This window comes from Phyllopteryx taeniolatus, chromosome 2 (assembly GCF_024500385.1).
Source record: "Phyllopteryx taeniolatus isolate TA_2022b chromosome 2, UOR_Ptae_1.2, whole genome shotgun sequence".
In the NCBI taxonomy this organism is placed as follows: domain Eukaryota; kingdom Metazoa; phylum Chordata; class Actinopteri; order Syngnathiformes; family Syngnathidae; genus Phyllopteryx; species Phyllopteryx taeniolatus.
Window position 1 is genome coordinate 19,775,331 of NC_084503.1, and position 20,220 is coordinate 19,795,550.

The 20,220-nt window shown below is 41.6% G+C and overlaps 2 protein-coding genes across 12 annotated transcripts in view; both read left to right on the forward strand.

The window, feature by feature from the left end:
• The first annotated feature begins 4,500 nt into the window (after positions 1–4,500).
• htatip2 (HIV-1 Tat interactive protein 2) lies at positions 4,501–12,704 on the forward strand. Of its 2 annotated transcripts, none has more exons than XM_061764719.1 (7): positions 4,501–4,705; positions 6,019–6,208; positions 6,299–6,406; positions 7,392–7,529; positions 7,645–7,706; positions 11,427–11,650; positions 11,905–12,704. In XM_061764719.1, the coding sequence occupies exons 2-6, from the start codon at positions 6,020–6,022 to the stop codon at positions 11,641–11,643; spliced, it is 714 nt and encodes a 237-aa protein (XP_061620703.1). In that variant the 5' UTR covers positions 4,501–4,705; position 6,019; the 3' UTR covers positions 11,644–11,650; positions 11,905–12,704. The 2 variants fall into 2 exon arrangements, with proteins under 2 accessions (XP_061620703.1, XP_061620695.1); XM_061764711.1 differs by lacking the exon at positions 4,501–4,705 and adding an exon at positions 4,712–5,069.
• A 1,265-nt stretch (positions 12,705–13,969) lies between these two features.
• prmt3 (protein arginine methyltransferase 3) overlaps positions 13,970–20,220 on the forward strand; it is an 86,334-nt gene continuing 80,083 nt past the window's right edge. The window contains exons 1-3 of one of the 10 annotated variants that reach the window (XM_061764691.1): positions 13,970–18,100; positions 18,310–18,378; positions 19,018–19,144. In XM_061764691.1, coding sequence (XP_061620675.1) covers positions 18,079–18,100; positions 18,310–18,378; positions 19,018–19,144 — 218 coding nt within the window. In that variant the 5' untranslated portion in view covers positions 13,970–18,078. The remainder of the gene's footprint in view (positions 18,101–18,309; positions 18,379–19,017; positions 19,145–20,220) is intronic. The other 9 variants (XM_061764650.1, XM_061764621.1, XR_009786936.1 and 6 more) reach the window with 9 other exon arrangements.

Genomic DNA, 20,220 nt, shown 5'->3' on the forward strand with positions numbered 1-20,220 from the left:
TACCTCATGTGGGATGATGTGGCTGTCTCTTTCTTCAGAGGCATTTTAATGATCAATTTAAAAAAAAAAAAAAAAAAAAAAAAAAAAAACATTAAAATGTTTCACTATCACTATTTTTACTCATTACTGTCTAAAAAATTTTTTTTTAAATTTGGCTGAAAATCAAATATTAGAAGAAAACAAGGCTAAAATGTATACCGAATCTATTTTGGGGGAATATTTTCTGCAGACATCATTTATACAGTAAATCCAGAACTATGGAATACGTGCCAATGTTCACAGCATCAGAGAGTCTCTTTAATGGATTGGTATCAAATGCATGATGAAACACGGTGGAGCTTAATTGCTATTGCGATGTATGACAATAAATGGATATATGCTAGAAAGTCAGAGGCAAGTAAAAGGCATCATCCTGACGCCAGCTGCAGCAGTACACAGCAACAAATAATGGCAACAGTAACACATAAACACACAGTCGCCTCATATATATTTGCATCCATCGCTGCATTTTGATCAAACAGGGCCTCTCTAATTGAGTTAATCCCCACTTGAGGATCAGGACTGTCCCCTGAGGGGTGACCCTCCACCCAGGCTGGAGTCTGCTGCTCTCACTGCTTCTCAAAACACTGTCCCCTCTGTGGCTCATGTGGACTGTAAGGCTGTTTATTGGCAGACAATGGGTAGCAGATTGTGCTGTCAGACTCCATTAATTACCATCATTAGCATCCCACTCCAGAGTCTGTGAACGGCACTCCTGAACCTTAAGCTGCATTTGTGTGTCTCGACGTCTTCATATGCGCCACATACAGAGTGTGCACGTGTAGGCGGGTGTGTCTATGCAGGATTGTTTTATTCCTATAGAAAACCGTTCAAAAGTAATTGTCCATAGAATAGTTGTTTAAATGCTCAACCATGCAATGTCATTATTTCATAATGTTAACCAACTTGACAGAGACTGTGTTTAATTGTATACAGTAGTTGGCATTAGCTAACTGATGTACAAATGAACTTTTCACTCTGAATGTTTTATGTTCTGTGATTGGCTGGTGAAATGTCCAGGAGGTATCCCGCCTCTTGCCCAAAGTCAGCTGGGATAGTCTTTAGCTCCCGCACAACCCTAATGAGGGCTGCTATTGAAAAATGGATGGATGCTTGTTCTTGACTTTTTTTCCATCCATCAATTTTCCATACCACTTATCCTCACTAGGGTCACGGGCGTGGAGGAGCCTATCCCAGCTGACTTTGGGCGAGAGGCGGAGTACACCCTGAACTGGTCGTCAGCCAATCGCAGGGCACATACATACAAGCACACAACCATTTATACTCACATTAACACCTGCGGACAATTTAGAGTCTTCAATTAACCAACCATGCATGTTTTGAGGATGTGGGAGTATACCGGAGTACCAGGAGAACACCCACGCAGGCACGGGAAAACATCCAAACTCCACACAGGAAGGCCAGATTTTGACCCGGGTCCTCAGAACTGTGAGGCAGATGTGCTAACCCCTTGTCTACTATGTCAAATAAATTAAATGTATTTGTCATTTCAGTCGGAGCTCACTTTAAGCATTAATTAGTCTAGGTTGGGAAATCTTGAATATTATATGCAAAAAGTCAGATTACTGCATTCCCAAAGTCATATCCATACAGCTGTCCAGTGTCTGATGCGTGAAAGTAGTCTTAACTAATACTCTCTGTCAAATGTTCGTGAAAAGCTGGAAAAACCAGTGAGTGAAGTGATGCAACATACATCCTTTGGTAAAAGCCCAACAATGGTCCAACGTGATTGACCACTGACCACCATTGGTATTTCCACCTCCAGCAGCGAGGCTCTAAAAAGGAAATTGAACCACGTTTCTGCCACGCAGCCAGTGAGCCATAAGCCTTCTTACTGCGACTTCCTGTCCGATCAATGCTTGAGACAATGACCCAACAGGTGCGACAGACAGGAGCCCAGCAGCAGCTTTCTTCCCCACCGCTCGGCCCAATTAGCACCTGCGGCTCAGGAACAAAGACGCGACATTTCATTTGAGCAGAGTGCCAGTTTAAGATCTCTTTTCTTTCTGTCTCTTACTGCTGACATCTTTAAAGGATCATCCCTGGCGCCATCATATTCTATTAGATTGGGTCGATGCCTTGTGTTCCAAATGGTAGGGGTGTTCAAAACATGGGGAGTTGATGAATTCATTGCATGTGAGTGGACTTGCCTTCTTTGTGTGGGGCTTTTGCCTAATGAAACCCCCCGAAGGTCTGAGGAAAGTGAAAGGCCTTTTGAGGGTTTGATTCGCACTCTGCAGACTTTGTCACACACTGATACAGTTCTGGCAACACTTTTAAAAGGTGTTGAAAAAGTACATGCATTGTAGTCTGACTTCCAATTTAATTGTTTTCATTGTACCTGACATGCAGTAGACACTTCATCTGTATTAGGAGAGAAACTTTCTTAACTTGCTTCCATCCCATGTTTGGATAGATAAGCGGCTCAAAATACATGAATATAGTAGTAGTGACTTCTGTGCAGGCAACATGGGTTCAGTTCCCAGTCAGTGACTGTAGATGTGAGTTTGAGTGGTTACCAGGCTGTCTCTACAGAATATGTGCCTAGTGATTGACAGTCCACTGGTGTAGTCCACCTTTCGCCGAAGTCACCTGGGATAGGCTTCAGCTCCTCGTGACCCTGAACAGAAGAAGCAGTATAGCAAATGGTTGGATGGATAGTTTATATGTACGCCATATGTCACACAGGAAGGGTTTTACTAATAGGGAGAACATTCCTTATGTACGCGGTCTTAACTCACATGCTCCTCTCACTATAAAATCCTGCATCATTTTGGATTGAAGTCCATTTTAGTTGTAATACTCAAATGGGAATTTTGCTTTTAAATATATCATGCAGTCCAGCTTTCGTCAGAAGTCTGCTTCCCACGGGCCAGTATGAGTATGAGTGTGTTATACATCTGCCTCAGTTCTGAGGTTTGGGGTTCAATGCTCAGCTGCTGCCTTCTCGTTTTAAGTTTTCTCCCTGTCCTTGTAGAGGTTTTCTTTCAAAAACATCCATGTTAAGAGACTCTAAATTATCCATAGGAATGAATGTGAGTGTGAATGTTTCTATCTTTTATGTGCCCAGCGACTGGAGTATGATCAAATTATAATCTATGTACTGTAACTGGATGTGGTCTTATCTATTTCTTCTGTCTTTTTCAGGTTCATCACTTGGAATAGAACGTAGTTCTGCCAAACATGGCAACCTAAAAGAGGATTGAACAACCAAGGTGAGCTTGGGTAGCAGTGGTAAGACATCAGCGGCAGTAAGGCCTTCATTGCTGGTCTAAACACAGTTAGTAGCACCTACCTACGTTTACACCCTTAAAATTATAATATTTTTTCCATTAAATTGTATTAATTTCTTCCCAATAGGCTATATTCTTACTTTCATAGTGTTTCTCTTGGCTTCACTGCTTCCAATATATGTAAGCGGATGTTGATTTTTTTCTTCCCTGCTCTAACCCTCACCTATGGTCACGAGGTGTGGGTTGTGACCAAAAGAACAACCTCATCAATGCAAGCAGCCAAAATTGAGTTTCATCTGTGCCATTAATAAAAACAACGGAAAAATCAATTCACTACCCAATCCCTCAATGATCATGTTAACTATGTCTGAATTTCCAGAGTTTGTTTACTAGTGTCAGAAGATTTATTTTGAATATTTTTTGTCTACACTATTTAACGTTCTCGACGACACTCTGTGTTTCTATGGAGATACAAGTTTGATTGGTTCAATTTACATGTTTTTATTTTTTTAATTTTTTTTATTTTTAAGTTAAACTTGTCTGCCTGTCTGTCACTTGCTCAACACAAACCTTGCAGCTGCTCTTCACCTGGCTGCTAAAGTGTCAAAAAGGCAGAAACTTAACATGATGATACGAATAATACAGCAAGACCAGCCACGAATAGCGATATATTTTGATTTATATATTGCATTGCATTTGTATGGACCTATTTTATTATTTATATTGTGAGTAGATTTTCCACCACAGGGTGTCTGGGCTATCCCTTAGTGATAGGGTGAGCGAGAAGCTCAGTCATTGGGGGTGCTGCTGCTCCTCCGCATCGAGAGGAGCCAGATAAGGTGGCTCGGGCATCTGATTAGGATGCCCCCTCGACGCCTCACTGGTGAAGTGTTGCGGGAAGAGGCACAGGGGACGACTCGGGACACGCTAGACTCTAGCGGCTAGAGAGACTATGTCTCTCGGCTGGCCTGTGAACGCCTCAGGATCCCCCTTGGAAGAGCTGGACGAAATGGCTGGGAAGGGAGAGGTCTGCTTAAGCTGCTGCCCCCGCCTCGGATACGTGAAAGAAAATTTAAGGATGGATGGATGATGTATTTTATTTGTATGGGTCTTTTGTATTATTTAATGTTTGGGGACTATAGTAAAGGAATGGTAGTGGCGGAGTGATATGTGGTGATGAGGCCAAGTGTAACGGCCAGAAAAAAGGTTATGGTCGTGCACTGGAGTCGTACCGCAAAATAAAGTTTCCTGTGGAGCTATTCCCTCTCCGGATTCTGTTTTTTTTATTTTTTACCCACGACATCCGATTAGGAATAACATTACACCACTGGGGTGTTACACGAGTGATGCAATCGTAGCCATCGCCACCCGGAAGTACGTTTGACGTTGCGGTGATGCGGTCTGGGTTCGAGGTTTGTTTTAACAATCTACCAGCTCAGCATTGCAAAGAGAAAGCGGGGGCGGGGGGAGATATCGGACGTCGCTGTTTATTTTAATTACTGCAATGTGAAGATAAAATACAAAAACTTCTAGACATATTACACGTTTACAGAGAAACATGCTGAATGTGCAGTAGTGTGAGTGTGGGCTCTTCCGAGCAGCAGGAAGACGGGCGCGATACAACCAGGAAGTGTCAGTGTTGTTCGTACTGATGCCTCTTATCAAACTACCGGACGTCACATTAAGAAAAGCTACAACATTCTTAGCCCTCTCGGTCGTCATCGTCGCAGTTGTTCTCAAGGGTTTCGATGACCCTGAGCCAGCTCACCTCGCCAGGTAAAGATCGCTGCTTGCTTGCTTGACACCGCAGACACCTACGGCTGTTCTAATGGTGCTAAAGCTACTTGCTAGAAATGCGTATCTAATTGTGTTATTCACGTGCACTCAATCAAGCGAAAAATATTTTGAATGGTCCCCGTTCACAATAGACACAATAGGCTCTAATATACAGAACTGAATGGTGGTTTGACGTGGTGTGTAACCGCACCACTGTGACCACTGTTTTCAATATTTATTTTCAGAATTATCTTTATTTGCTAAGTATGTCCAAAAAACACACAAGGAATTTGTCTCCGGTAGTTGGAGCCTCTCTAGTACGACAATAGACACGTCAATTCGGTTACCTAGCTACAGTTTCTCCTCAAAATTAAGTAACACCCTGAGGAAAACACATTTGTTCCATTACATTTACTTTCAATCTTTAACTAGATGGACAAATTAACAAAATATTGGTTCATTACAAACTATTGTTGTAACCGTGTAACCTATGCTAATACTGTATGTATAATTAGGAATGGGGGTTGAATAATTTGGAGAGCAACTACATGACATACAACCACATTTACTGTGACAATGTTAATTTAATACTTATGTCAGTATTAAGGCATCCTTTTTGGCATGGATCTTGTAATAGATTTGATTAAACTGATTGAGTATATAAGTCCACTGGTTACTTTGAACTGCACGTTGATTTTGTTTTAAACAGTGTCAAGCATTGATCAACTGCATACCTTTTTTACACTGTATTTTGTAAACATAAACTACTCTATAAAGCAAATTTATAATTATTTATTGTCAGCGTGTCCTGCTATCATTGTTAAAATAAACAAATTTAGATAATAACATGTTTCTCGCATGTTGTTTATGCTTGCCTGCACAATGTGATTTGTGAACATTTGCTGAAGATATGCACAAATGGTAAGATCCTTGTATTACTGCCACACAGAATGACTTCAGATATGAAAACTCTGGAGGAAAATTTCAGGCAGCAAAATAAGAGCTGTTTCATACTTGGGGCATCTGGGGAGACTGGGAAGGTGTTGCTTCAAGAGTTACTACAGTGCAACATCTTCTCCAAGATCACCCTCATCGGGAGAAGGCAGCTCAACTTTGAGGGCAAAGTGTTCGAAAACCTGGTCAGTGGACCGACTATGAAGCCATGTGACACATCTCCCGATGAGGTTGTATTGATATTTTTCTTTACATTGTGTCTTATCTGCCTCCAGGTTCAAGAGGTGGTGGACTTTGAAAAACTTGAGGATTATGCTGCTGCCTTCCAGGGCCATGACGTTGGCTACTGCTGCCTGGGAACAACCAGGGCAAAAGCAGGGGCTGTAAGTTAAACAAACAGAATACAAGAGAATATGGCTTCACTGGTCCCACCATGGAGAAATTCCAGTTTTGCAGCAAAGTGGACAGTAATCTGCACAGTGTAGCCAAGCATAAATTACAAAATATCACAACATATTATTTATGTCCAGAGCTACATCACCAACAGTGATCTGAAGCAGCGTGGCAACTGATATGTATTAATAAATACCATACATAAATGTAGTTTGAATCCAAATAGCAAAACTATCATCAGTGTAATGACAAATGCATGAATAAGTTATATATTAACAGTGTTATACAGGCTTTTGACAGCAATGCAGGTTATTAAGTGTTACAGCAGCAGGAAGGATGGACCTGTGGTACATCTTCACACATTTGGGTTGAAGGAGTGTGTTACTGAAGGAGCTGCTGAGGGTTTTCATGATCTCCTGTATTTTGTGGGCGTCAGTGATCATCATAGATGACAGCACGTACTCCAGAGGATATCCCAGGGCAGAGCTAGCCTGCCTGATCAGCCTGTTTGGTTTTCTGCCCCAGCAGACCACTCCCTAAAAAAATAGCCACTGCCACTATTCATAGAATAGAAATAGTCATAAATTAAAATAGAATGTTCTCAGGCAGGCCCCCTGTACGCCAAAGAACCTAAGCTGTACAGAATTTGGTCAAGTCACAAACATGAGACAGAACAATAGCGAAGTAGGAAGTGATTTGAAGCTCATGCTGTTGCCAGACACAAATACAGGAGTACATTTTGAGTGGTTGCATATCATGTCTATCAAATTGTTCGCCACAATAAACATGACAAAGAGAGAAGTTTGCAATCATCGTGACAAAGAGAAAAATCAACAGTGTGCATTTTTGAAGATTACTGTGATGGTTCAACAGAAATTTGCTAATGTTTCTGTTGTTTAAATTGTTTAAATGTGTCTTTGCTTGGCAATCATAATTATTATTGCTAATTCCTATGGTATATCGTTCTGATTTCAGCAAGGATTCATCCGAGTTGATCATGACTATGTATTAAAATCTGCTGAGCTCGCCAAAGCTGGAGGCTGCAAACAATTCCACCTGGAGTCATCAAGAGGAGCTGATAAAAGCAGCAACTTCCTCTACCTCAAAGTGAAGGTGTTTCTCCTTACTGCATATTACTTTTGCTTTACCCCAAATATGATAATTGTTGATCTTTTTCTTATGAAATCCTGACTTTAGAGCTTTACTAAAAGCAATGCATTTCTTTTAGGGACAAGTGGAAGCAGATATACAAGCGTTGGATTTTGACAGATATGCCGTTTACAGACCTGGGTAAGTTAGCCTTGAATTTGAAACCTTACAAAACAATTAACTTTACAACAAAAACAAGAAGAGGGTAATGTGTGGAAAGCAGCATACTGTTTGGTTATATGTAAGGACTTGAACTGACTTTGGGAAATCACTCCCAATAAACATTGGACGTTTTAAAGTGCTAAAACAGTCGATACCAGCTATGGCGCGGGTATCCTTAAAATTTCCAACTCAAGACCCAAATTACTTGTTTGGTTCCTCCCCGGCATCCAGACAACTTGTATGTATTCCTGTCATGTCAAAATATGCCGCAATATACACTAAATAATAGTAAACACAACACACATGGATCAAAAAGCAATTTTCCAAGAAAATGTTGCCCTGCTTGATAATCAAAATAGCTTATGCCATTTTATTTTGACAGTCTCAGGTTAAATAGAAAAGTCACTCAGCACATATTTTGTTTCCAAAGTTCAAGTATTGGAAAGGCTATTATACTGTATTTTAAACGGTGAGTTTGCAGTGTTAAAACTGCTAGCAAGATTTGAATGTAGTCTCACTTCCCTCCACTCCGGATTGCTGACCAAAGCCACGCCCCTCACTAATGCGGATGAGATGTGCACTGTAAGTAATGTGCACTTTAAACAAGCCGACATTAGCCACGGCTGCTTCGCTGGTAGCGCAGTGATGTCATCGTTTACGCACCGTAAATATGGCCTCTGCCGACGCAGCTCGTATGCGACAGAGATCTTGTTTTTAACTACTTATAAGTTGTTTTTATTAAGCGTTTTTAAAAATAAATGTATAAAAACAATCCCAACTACTATGCTGAATAGACAAAGGACCTCCATCTTGATAAATGACATGACGTTCACGATGAGTAGTGCACAAGTATACATTCGATCAGAATAGATCACGTCGCATGTAAACAGTTGAGCAGAGATCTTCAATCAGAATCATTTCAATCGGAATGACAAAAAAGTCTCCATGTAAACCTAGCTACTGTGTGGTTGGTTCGCTGAAGATGACCCCTTCACCTGTGAATCAAATATACATTGACGTTCGCTGTAGTCATCTACTAGCTGAATGTGTGCCACTGAGGTTATGCTTAATAAACAGTTCACGTCCCCGTGTGTGTTAATTGGGGACTAACACACACAACAAGTCGGAGCGAAGCTCTGATGTTTTAAATGACATTGCTGCGGTGGAGCGAGCTGTTTAGAGCCTTAACTTGTTAGCTCACGAGCTAATGACCTAGCTTGCACAACAACACAACAAACAGTTAACTTTCACTCAAGTGTCCCTGTTTTGTGAATCTATGCACTGCACATGGAGCAAGGCTGTGGAGTAATGGACAGCGCCAACACCGGCAAGAGTGTACCGGTCTGCCAGCGTTCCATGAGTCCACTAGCTGCTCCACAACGCCGGCTCACCACAATGATGACAATTTATCGAGTCCGCAAAAACTATTGTGTCCATTTTATTTATCGAACGATAAGTCGATATTGTAATAACATGACAGGCCTATCTGTTACCCACTTGGAACAGCTGAGGCCATTACGCTCTCCTCAAAAGTAAACCAAAATAAACATCACTGACAACCTTGACATGCATGTCACCTAGTATTAGCGGTACATTATAGTATCCTGTTTTTTTTTTACAAAATGTCTTCACACCAAGAAGTTAGACTGATACATCTTACCAATCAATGTACATGAACAGCAGCGTGTGCATCTTCAGCATCTTTAATGGACATTTACAACCCCAATGAAGTTGGGACAAACTTGACAATTTCCATTTTCTGATGCTTAGTGGGGTACCAAAGTAACTGATCCAGACTGTACAGTTTCAAAACCTTCTGTTGGGTAAAGCAACCACAGCATGACAATGGAAAAGGGAGGATACAACCTGCATCATTTCATCAAACTGTTCTACAACCCCAATTCCAATGAAGTTGGGATGTTGTGTTAAACATGAATAAAAACAGAATGCAATGATTTTCAAATCATGTTCAACCTATATTTGATTGGATACACTACAAAGACAAAATATTTAATGTTCAAATTGATAAACTTTATTGTTTTTAGAAAATCATTACAAACTTAAAATTTTATGGCTGCAACATTTTCCAAAAAAGCTGGGACAGGGTCATGTTTACCACTTTGTTACATCACCTTTTCTTTTAACAACATTCAATACATTTGGGAACTGAGGGCACTAATTGTTGACGCTTTGCAGGTGGAATTCTTTCTCATTGTTGCTTGATGTACAGCTTCAGCTGTTCAACAGTCCGGGGTCTCCGTTGTCGTATTTTACACTTCATAACGCGGCACACATTTTCAATGGGAGATAGGTCTGGACTGCAGGCAGGCCAGTCTAGTACCTGCACTCTTTCACTACGTAGCCGCGCTGTAGAAACACGTGCAGAATGTGGTTTGGCATTGTCTTGCTGAAATAAGCAGGGGCATCCATGAAAAAGACGACGTTTAGATGGCAGCATGTTTCTCCAAAACCTGTATGTACCATTCAGCATTAATGGTGCCTTCACAGTTACCCATGCCATTGGCACTAACACAGCCCCATACTATGACAGATGCTGGCTTTTGAACTTTGCGTCCATAACAGTCCGGATGGTTCTTTTCCTCTTTGGCCCGGAGAACACGACGTCCACCATTTCCAAAAACTATTTGAAATGTGGACTCGTCAGACCATAGAACACTTTTCCACTTTGCATCAGCCCATCTTAGATGAGCTCGGCCCAGAGAAGCCGGCGGCGTTTCTAGGTGTTGTTGATAAATTGCTTTTGTTTTGCATAGTAGAGTTTCAAGTTGCACTTACGGATGTAGCGCCGAACTGTATTTACTGACATTCGTTTTCTGAAGTGTTCCTGAGACCATGTGGTGATATCATTTACACATTGATGTCGGTTTTTGATGCAATGCCGCCAGAGGGTTCGAAGGTCATGGGCATTCAATGTTGGTTTTCGGCCTTGCCGCTTACATGCAGTGATTTCTCCAGATTCTCTGAACCTTTTGATGATGATATGGACCGTAGATGATGAAATCCCTAAATTCCTTGCACTTGTACGTTGAGGAACATTGTCCTTAAACTGTTCGACTATTTTCTCACGCACTTGTTCACAAAGATGTGAATGACTGAGCAATTCAGGGAAGGTCCTTTTTATACCCAATCATGGCACCCACCTGTTCACCTGTGGGATATTCCAAACAGGTGTTTGATGAGCATTCCTCAACTTTCTCAATCTTTTTTGCCACCTGTCCCAGCTTTTTTGAAACGTTTTGCAGCCATAAAATTCTAAGTGAATGATTATTTGCTAAAAACAACAAAGTTTATCAGTTTGAACATTAAATATCCTGTCTTTGTAGTGTATTCAATTAAATATAGGTTGAACGTGATTTGCATTTGTATTCTGTTTTTATTTATGTTTAACACAACGTCCCAACTTCATTGGAATTGGGGTTGTACATTCATGATCGTCCCTGCTGTTGATGTGTGACGCCAGATTTTTTCATTACAATGAAACTGGTGTAAAAAGATTCACCCCAAGTTCGCAAGAAGGTTTTCAATCCACTTTTCTTTGTTGGACATCAAACATGTCTGTATTCCCATTCTTCTCAAACACAGCACCCATTGGCCGAGAACATTAGTGTAGGCCATTTCCTACACATCTAATCTATTGTCTCTGTTTGGTTGTTTTATTTTTGTGTTGCTTTCCAACAGGGTTTTGCTGGTAGACAGACAGCAGAGTCGTCCTGGCGAGTGGCTGGCCAGGCAGTTCTTCACTGCAGTCTCTGCTGTTTGCTCCACATCCATGTCCATCCCCATCCAAACAGTGGCGAAGGCTATGGTGTCAAACACTGTGCTTCAGCCTGAACAAAAGGTTGAGATCCTGGAGAACAAAGCCATCAACACTCTGGGGAAAAGTGACAAGAAGTAACTCTCGGGTGAGTTTCGTGACTTTGAAACTAAGTTACTTTTAAAACCTATTGTAATGACCAGGAAAATGCCCAGTTTTACTTGTTGATTTCCATCCTTGGGCACTTATTTAAATAACATATTTTGATGTATTCTCACCTAAGCACGACAACGTGCAACTATAGACTTTGTGTAATTATAGCAGTTATTGCTACTTTTGAAATAAAGTTTTACTGATGTGAAATAAATTTAATTTATAACAACTCCTGATTTCCCATTTCAGGTCTATGGAGTTGGTAGCAGGCAATTTACAGCTCAGGTTCATTGCATCATGTCAAGGATTGTAATTCATTCGTTCCATTTTCCGTACCGCTTCTCCTCACTAGGGTCGTGCACATGCTTTATTGATCTCTGACTTCTGCAGAGGAAAATTTTTATATCTTCTGCTGCAAAATGTTAAGTACAGGGATTTTAACACAGATAATTCACATTTATAATATTGTGAGAACCACTGCCTTAAATGTTGCTTACTCATTTGCATGCGTTGAATGTTTATGATGGTGTTGGTTTAAATATAATTTACTTCAGTCAATGGTGGCTTGGTATATTGAGATAACGGCAAATAACATTTTAAAATGTTTAGATCTCATTGTATTGTAATCACTTTAAATCAATTTGGCAATAAATGCGACTTGCCTTGTTGGAGAGCATGAACTAATTTTTTCGTTAGTTTCTTGTGTAGTAGCGCCCCCTTGTGAACAAATGGTTTTCCGCAACTGTGTTTTGAAAATCTAATATTTTTCCCCCACCACATGATGGAAAGTCATAGGTAAATAAAAAATGGCTCCTATATTTATTATAATTGATAAATGGTTCATACATGGAGGACATGCATTCAACATGGAACTTTCTTTTTTTACTTCGAAATATAATGAAATGTTATATTTACCTCTCCACGAATGAGGGAAAAAACCTGATGAGCTCATATTCCATGTACTTTGACAGCTGGTAAAAGCTAAAATATATATTTTTCAATTGTCATTGTTTAGGTCAAAGCAAAATTAAAACAATTTGTAGAGTTTATGTATACTGTGTTTATTTGTTTGTGTGTATACAACCCCAATTCCAATGAAGTCGGGACGTTGTGTTAAAACATAAATAAAAACAGAATACAATGATTTGCAAATCACGTTCAACCTATATTTAATGTTCAAACTGATAAACTTGATTGATAAACAGTCCGGGGTCTCCGTTGTCGTATTTTACGCTTCATAATGCGCCACACATTTTCAATGGGAGAAAGGTCTAGACTGCAGGCCAGCCGGTCTAGTACCCACACTCTTTTACTACGAAGCCACGCTGTTGTAACACGTGCAGAATGTGGTTTGGCATTGTCTTGCTGAAATAAGCAGGGGTGTCCATGAAAAAGAATTGCTTGGATGGCAGCATATGTTTCTCCAAAACCTGAATGTACCTTTCAGCATTAATGATGCCTTCACAGATGTGTAAGTTACCCATGCTGTTGGCACTAACAAAGCCCCAAACTATCACAGATGCTGGCTTTTGAACATTGCGTCCATAACAGTCCAGATGTTGTTTTCCTCTTTGGCCCGGAGGACACGACGGCCACAATTTCCAAAAACAATTGGAAATATGGACTCGTCGGACCACAGAACACTTTTCCACTTTGCATCAGTCCATCTTAGATGAGCTCGGTCCCAGAGAAGCCGGCAGCGTTTCTGGGTGTTGTTGATAAATGGCTTTTGCTTTGCATAGTAGAGTTTCAAGTTGCACTTATGGATGTACCGCCGAACTGTATTTACTGACATTGGTTTTCTGAAGTGTTCCTGAGCCCATGTGGTGATATCCTTTACACATTGATGTCGGTTTTTGATACAGTGCCGCCTGAGGGATCGAAGGTCATGGGCATTCCGATGTTGGTTTCCGGCCTCGCCGCTTACATGGAGTGATTTCCCCAGATTCTCTGAATCTTGTGATGATAATATGGACCGTAGATGATGAAATCTCTAAATTCCTCGCAATTGTACGTTGAGGAACATTGTCCTTAAACTGTTCAACTATTTTCTTACGCACTTGTTCACAAAGAGGTGAACCTCGCCCCAGCTTTGCTTGTGAATGACTGAGGAATTCAGGGAAGCTCCTTTTCTGCCCAATCATGGCACCCATCTGTTCCCAATTAGCCTGTTCACCTGTGGGATGTTCTGAACAGGTGTTTGATGAGCATTCCTCAACTTTTTCAGTCTTTTTTGCCACCTCTCCCAGCTTTTTTGGAATGTGTTGCAGCCATAAAATTCTATGTTAATGATTATTTGCTAAAAACAATAAAGTTGATCAGTTTGAACATTAAATATCTTGTCTTTGTAGTGTATTCAATTAAAAATAGGTTGAACAATATTTTCACATAATTGTATTCTGTTTTTATTTATGTTTAACACAACGTCCCAACTTGATTGGAATTTGGGTTGTTCATCACCTTTAAAGACCTAACGTTAGGAGGTGGCCATTGTCACCGTGCATGCAGCACTTAATCCAAATGAAGAACATCTGAGTTCGTCTGATAATAATCTAGGTACAAGTAGCTATTGAAACTCGATGAACAATGAGTCTCAGGTTTTACGAGGTAAATTATGCCAGTGGTTCGGTGCTGTATCATTAGAATGGCTAACTGATTATATTTAACAATGCTTTTGCAGCCTCCTTGTGCTGTGCTTTTGGCTTCAGGTTGGTCATATGAAATGGGGGGGACAAAGAGGTAATATCTGCTGCTAACTCAACTTTAATGAGTGGAGAAATACTTGAGTTTTTACCTTTGTTGTGTGATTTTGTAGGTGATGTGCGTCACATTCCCGCAGGACAGGCTCACGTGGGCCTCTGCTGTGACCATAAAGAATGGTCTCAACCTTCTGGTATTAATGGCCTGACAACTGGTGACGTGATTCCAACTTTGGCGAGATATCAAAGTGACACCACTGATTCTGGATCAAAATCTAACAATCTTTACCCAAACAGTCGTGGCTTGCAATCCAGAAATTTTCCAAAAAGCAAAAATACTATCAATTTGGCGGCCTCAGCAGATGCAGTTCAAAACCATCCTGAGCACAAACAAGTCCCTTTTCCTGATGGAAATTCAACACAAGCAAGTTCTGATTTGAGAATGTTCTCAGCAGAGTTTGCAGTCAGTGTCACATCTGGACCGTTTTTTTCATATTCAAAAGGAAAACGCTCTATCAGGTGTGTAGTCTCAAAGTAAATCACATCATAATATTGGGTCGCAACTGGTTTTTGACCAACTGAAACTGTCAAAACCAATTGGCAGCAAGGTGGGCTCTGTAATTAAGGGACATTCCCCAAGTAGAGAAACTGCTCAGTGGCATCCCAGTGATTGGATTGGAGGAAGGAAAGGATACGCTCAGGTCTGGCACATCAGGCCGGGCTTGAACAGAGCACAACCACGTGGACTCTACTGGCAAAGAAACATGTTTTGCATACAAAAAGCAGAATCTGTGATACTACGAGACATCAAGCAAAAAATGGCCACAAGTTAAATATTTCTCCAGAGGAAGCCGGTATCATTGCTTAGTCCGTCCGTGCATTGAACTCTGATGTAAATCAGTGACGTGTGGTCAGGGTAGGCAAGTGAGGCAGAGCCCCCTGGTGGTCTTTCCTTTCCACTGCATGTGAATAGGAAAAAAAAAACGTATGATTATGACCCCAATTCCAATGAAGTTGGGACATTGTGTTAAACATAAATAAAAACAGAATACAATGATTTGTAAATCATGTTCAACCTATATTTAATTGAATACACTACAAAGACAAGATATTTAATGTTCAAACTGATAAACTTTATTGTTTTTAACAAATAATCATTAACTTAGAATTTTATGGCTGCAACACGCTCCAAAAAAGCTGGGACAGGTGGCAAAAAAGATTGAGAAAGTTGAGGAATGCTCATCAAACACCTGTTTGGAATATCCCACAGGTGTACAGGCTAATTGGGAACAGGTGGGTCCCATGATTGGGTATAAAAGGACCTTCCCTGAATTCATTTACATCAAAGATAGGGCGAGGTTCATCTCTTTGTGAACAAGTGCGTGAGAAAATAGTCGAACAGTTTAAGGACAATGTTCCTCAATGTACAATTGCAAGGAATTCAGGGATTTCATCATCTACGGTCCATAATATCATCAAAAGGTTCAGAGAATCTGGAGAAATCACTATGTAAGCGGCAAGGCCGAAAACCAACATTGAATGCCCGTGACCTACGACCCCTCAGGCGCCACTGCATCAAAAACCGACATCGATGTGTAAAGGATATCACCACATGGGCTCAGGAACACTCCAGAAAACCAATGTCAGTAAATAACAGTTCGGTGCTACATCCGTAAGTGCAACTTGAAACTCTACTATGCAAAGCAAAAGCCATTTATCAACAACACCCAGAAATGCCGCCGGCTTCTCTGGGCCCGAGATCATCTAAGATGGACTGATGAAAAGTGGAAAAGTGTTCTGTGGTCCGACGAGTCCACATTTCAAATTGGTTTTGGAAATTGTGGACGTCGTGTCCTCCGGGTCAAAGAGGAAAAGAACCATCCAGACTGTTATGGACGCAAAGTTCAAAAACCAGCATCTGTGATGGTATGGGGCTGTGTTAGTGCCAACGGCATGGGTAACTTACACATCTGTGAAGGCACCATTAATGCTGAAAGGTACATACAGGTTTTGGAAAAACATATGCTGCCATCCAAGCAACGTCTTTTTCATGGACGCCCCTGCTTATTTCAGCAAGACAATGCCAAACCACATTCTGCACGTGTTACAACAGCGTGGCTTCGTAGTAAAAGAGTGCAGGTACTAGACTAGCCTGCCTGTAGTCCAGACCTGTCTCCCATTGAAAATGTGTGGCGCATTATGAAGTGTGCATGGGTTTTCTCCAGGCACTCTGGTTTCCTCCCATGTCCCAAAAACATGCACGGTAGGCTAATTGACAACTCTAAATTGCCCGTAGGTGTGAATGTGAGTACAAATGGTTGTTTGTTTATATGTGCCCTGCGATTGGCTGGCAACCAGTTCAGGGTGTGCCCCGCCTCCTGCCCGATGATAGCTGGGATAGGCTCCAGTGAGGAGAAGTGGCTCAGAAAATGGATGGATGGAAAATATGACAACGGAGACCCCGGACTGTTGAACAGCTGAAGCTGTACATCAAACAAGAATGGGAAAGAATTCCACCTACAAAGCTTCAACAATTCGTGTCCTCAGTTCCCAAACGTTTATTGAATGTTGTTAAAAGAAAAGGTGATGTAAAACAGTGGTAAACATGAATCTGTCCCAGCTTTTTTGGAACTTGCCATAAAATTCTCAGTCAGTTTTTGTAGTGTATTCAATTAAATATAGGTTGAATATTATTTGCAAATCATTGTATTCTGTTTTATTTGTTTAACACAATGTCCCAAGTCATTGGAATTGGGGTTGTAGATTAAATTGTTCCATTCTAGTTCTATGGTCCGTGCTTTTCATTGATTTCTTTTTCAATCCAATATTTTCAATGATTTCATCATTAAAATAGCGGAATTTTCATATTTCGTGTTCAAATGTATAGAAAGCGCAGCCACGAGTCACGTTGTGTCATCGCTCCCATGATGCTTCAAGAGACCACGCACACACCCATTCAGGCAGGCTGTGATTGGTCCGTGGCTTCACACACACATACACACACTGATGTTTCCTCATTACATCGGCAATAATATACGTTTTATCACACATGTACTGCACTTACTGACGTTTAACAGACTGTCTAATATATTTAATGAAAGTGTGTGACATATAGTCTTTCGAACTGCACTTACTGACGTTTAAAAGACTGTCTAATATATTTAATGAAAGTGTGTGACATATAGTCTTTCTTATCGACCAGAAAAGCCACTAAAGGTGCACAGTGGAGTCTGGTATGTACGGTGCCACAACCAGCATGTGGCAGTGTTGAGTTGAGCTTTATCGAGCTCCAGAGTCACTTGACGTAGTCAGTGCCTCACCAATCATGAATCTCACCGCACGTCACTGATGTAAATGATCTCAACCATTTTAGTCCAGAACCCCCTAGTTTTGCTTTTGTAATAAAAACTGAACTCTTTTTTATTATTTTTATTTTTATTTTAAACTTGATCTGAACCATTTGTTTTTTTATGACCTATACCCATTTTTAATACAACTACAATTTTCTATGCTCCATTGTACACTTACAAATACATTAATAAAACCGACTCTTTAAAAAATAGATTGAGTTTTCTAAATCTATTTTCAAACTAAGTGTACTGTATTCGAGCATGGGCTCGTGGTTTGCAGCGACATCTGGTGGAAGTGTACGCCGGAAGTGTCACTGGTACGTACCGTGCGTCATCTTAAGTCACCAGGAAGTAATCGGGGAAACAGCAGCATCATGGCAGAATGTACAGACGCACGTGAGTCTCTGACAAATAACAAATATACGAGATGGTATCACTGGAAAATAGACATAACTTAAACCACGCGTTTCAACACGTGATGAGCAACCTAGCCTATCCAGTGAATGTGGTGTTGGCACATGTGTTATCGTCTGCTACCTAATTCACGTATGACAACAGGAGAATCCTATTCAGCGCTAAACTTTTTTTGTTTTTTTTCTAACTAGAAAACAACTCCTTGAGGTCAACGTCTTGTTTTACGAATGATTTGGCCGAGAAGGCGCAGCAGAATTCACGTAATAGCAATCTACATACAACACACTATACATAAAAGTAAACAAAATATAGAGAAACGACCACCTTACAGTTGCACTTCGATAGACTACCATCCACCCAGAATGGATAGCAGTAAATACTGAATAAATGTACAAAATGCAAGCACAAAATAACTATCACAACACAATGAGGAAGGTTAACGGTCATGTCAATACATAAAAGTGCTGCTACACGTCAGAGCAGGAACAACTGATATCAAGAAATACAGCAACTTTTACGTAAGTTAAACCATACATAGAGACCAACGAGGCTAGTTTGAGTCGACTCGGAAGGTCATTACAGGACCAAGGGCCAAAATAAAAGTCAAGGGAGAGCACTTTAAATGCACACAGGTGCTGGATCTGATAATCATGGAATTTTGAATCATCACATACTTAAGAGCAGATATAGTATGGAAGCTTATCAAGAATAGCCTTGTATATAAAAGTATACGAGTGCTGCAGTCTGCGTTGAGGAAGTGAGGACCAAACCAATCAACTAGGGAATACAGAGTACAGTGATGTTTCCTATATGCTGAGTTTGGTAATAGATTTCAGAGTTTCATGGTAGAGTTTCACTAGACTATAAACAGTGTTTCATAAATACTTCCACTTGAATAGATCCTTGTGCAGATTTCGAGGACATGCCCGAGCTATCAGACGGTGATGGTGACTCCGATGATAACGAAGAGCAGTGGCAGTGGATGGAGGAGGACAGTCAACAGGTTACCTGTTTATTTTGTGACAGGTGAGGGATGCCATGTCAGATCTGTTATGCTTAAGCATGGTCACCTACATGGTGTGCACGGCCACAATGACCACATTAGTAGCCCGCCGACTTGTTCTAAAAACAGCACACGAGTGATGGGACATTATGATTTCCCAGGAATGTTGCACAAGTGCTTTTGTAGCCGGAGATCGGATCGCCAACGTCCCCGCCTTCGGCCACCGCCCAGCTCGCACTGCACCTGTCCCCTATGGCCCCTCCCACAGGTGGTGAGCCCAAACCTCCTCAATTCCACCGACACGCCTTCCCATGAGGGAGCAGAGTCTGGGTTCTCTGAGGCGGGCTCTCCTATCTCTGGGGTTGAGGTCACCGAGGTGGTTAAAAAGCTCCTCGGTGGCAAGGCCCCGGGGGTGGATGAGATTCGCCCGGAGTTCCTCAAGGCTCTGGATGTTGTAGGGCTGTCCTGGTTGACACGCCTCTGCAACATCGCGTGGACATCGGGAACAGTGCCTCTGGATTGGCAGACTGGGGTGGTGGTCCCCGTTTTTAAGAAGGGGGATCGGAGGGTGTGTTCCAACTACAGGGGGATCACACTCCTCAGTCTCCCTGGTAAGGTCTATTCAGGGGTGCTGGAGAGGAGGGACCGTCGGGAAGTTGAATCTCAGATTCAGGAGGAGCAGTGTGGTTTTCGTCCTGGCCGTGGAACAGTGTTCCGGGCACGTCCCACCGGGAGGAGACCCCGGGGACGACCCAGGACACGCTGGAGAGACTACGTCCTTCGGCTGGCCTGGGAACGCCTCGGGATCCCCCCGGAAGAGCTGGATGAAGTGGCTGGGGAGAGGGAAGTCTGGGCGTCCCTGCTAAAGTTACTGCCCCCGCGACCCGACCTCGGATAAGCGGTACAAAATGGATGGATGGATGGATGGATGGATGGTTGCAGAAGTGATGATCTGAAAATATCAGCCCTTGCAGAGAGGAATAAAGTGTTTATTTTTTATTTTTATTTCTTACCATGATAAATATCCATCCATCCATCTTCTGACCCGCTTCTCCTCACTAGGGTCGCGGGCGTGCTGGAGCCTATCCCAGCTAACATC

What these genes read in the sequence shown, in the direction of transcription:
- htatip2 (XM_061764711.1), top strand. Translation starts at nt 4,945, where the DNA reads ATGCCTCTTATCAAACTACCGGACGTCACATTAAGAAAAGCTACAACA. An exon ending in GAGCCAGCTCACCTCGCCAG is followed by an intron (nt 5,070 to 6,018) that starts GTAAAGATCGCT and finishes ACTGCCACACAG; the next exon opens with AATGACTTCAGATATGAAAA. An exon ending in TATGCCGTTTACAGACCTGG is followed by an intron (nt 7,707 to 11,426) that starts GTAAGTTAGCCT and finishes GCTTTCCAACAG; the next exon opens with GGTTTTGCTGGTAGACAGAC.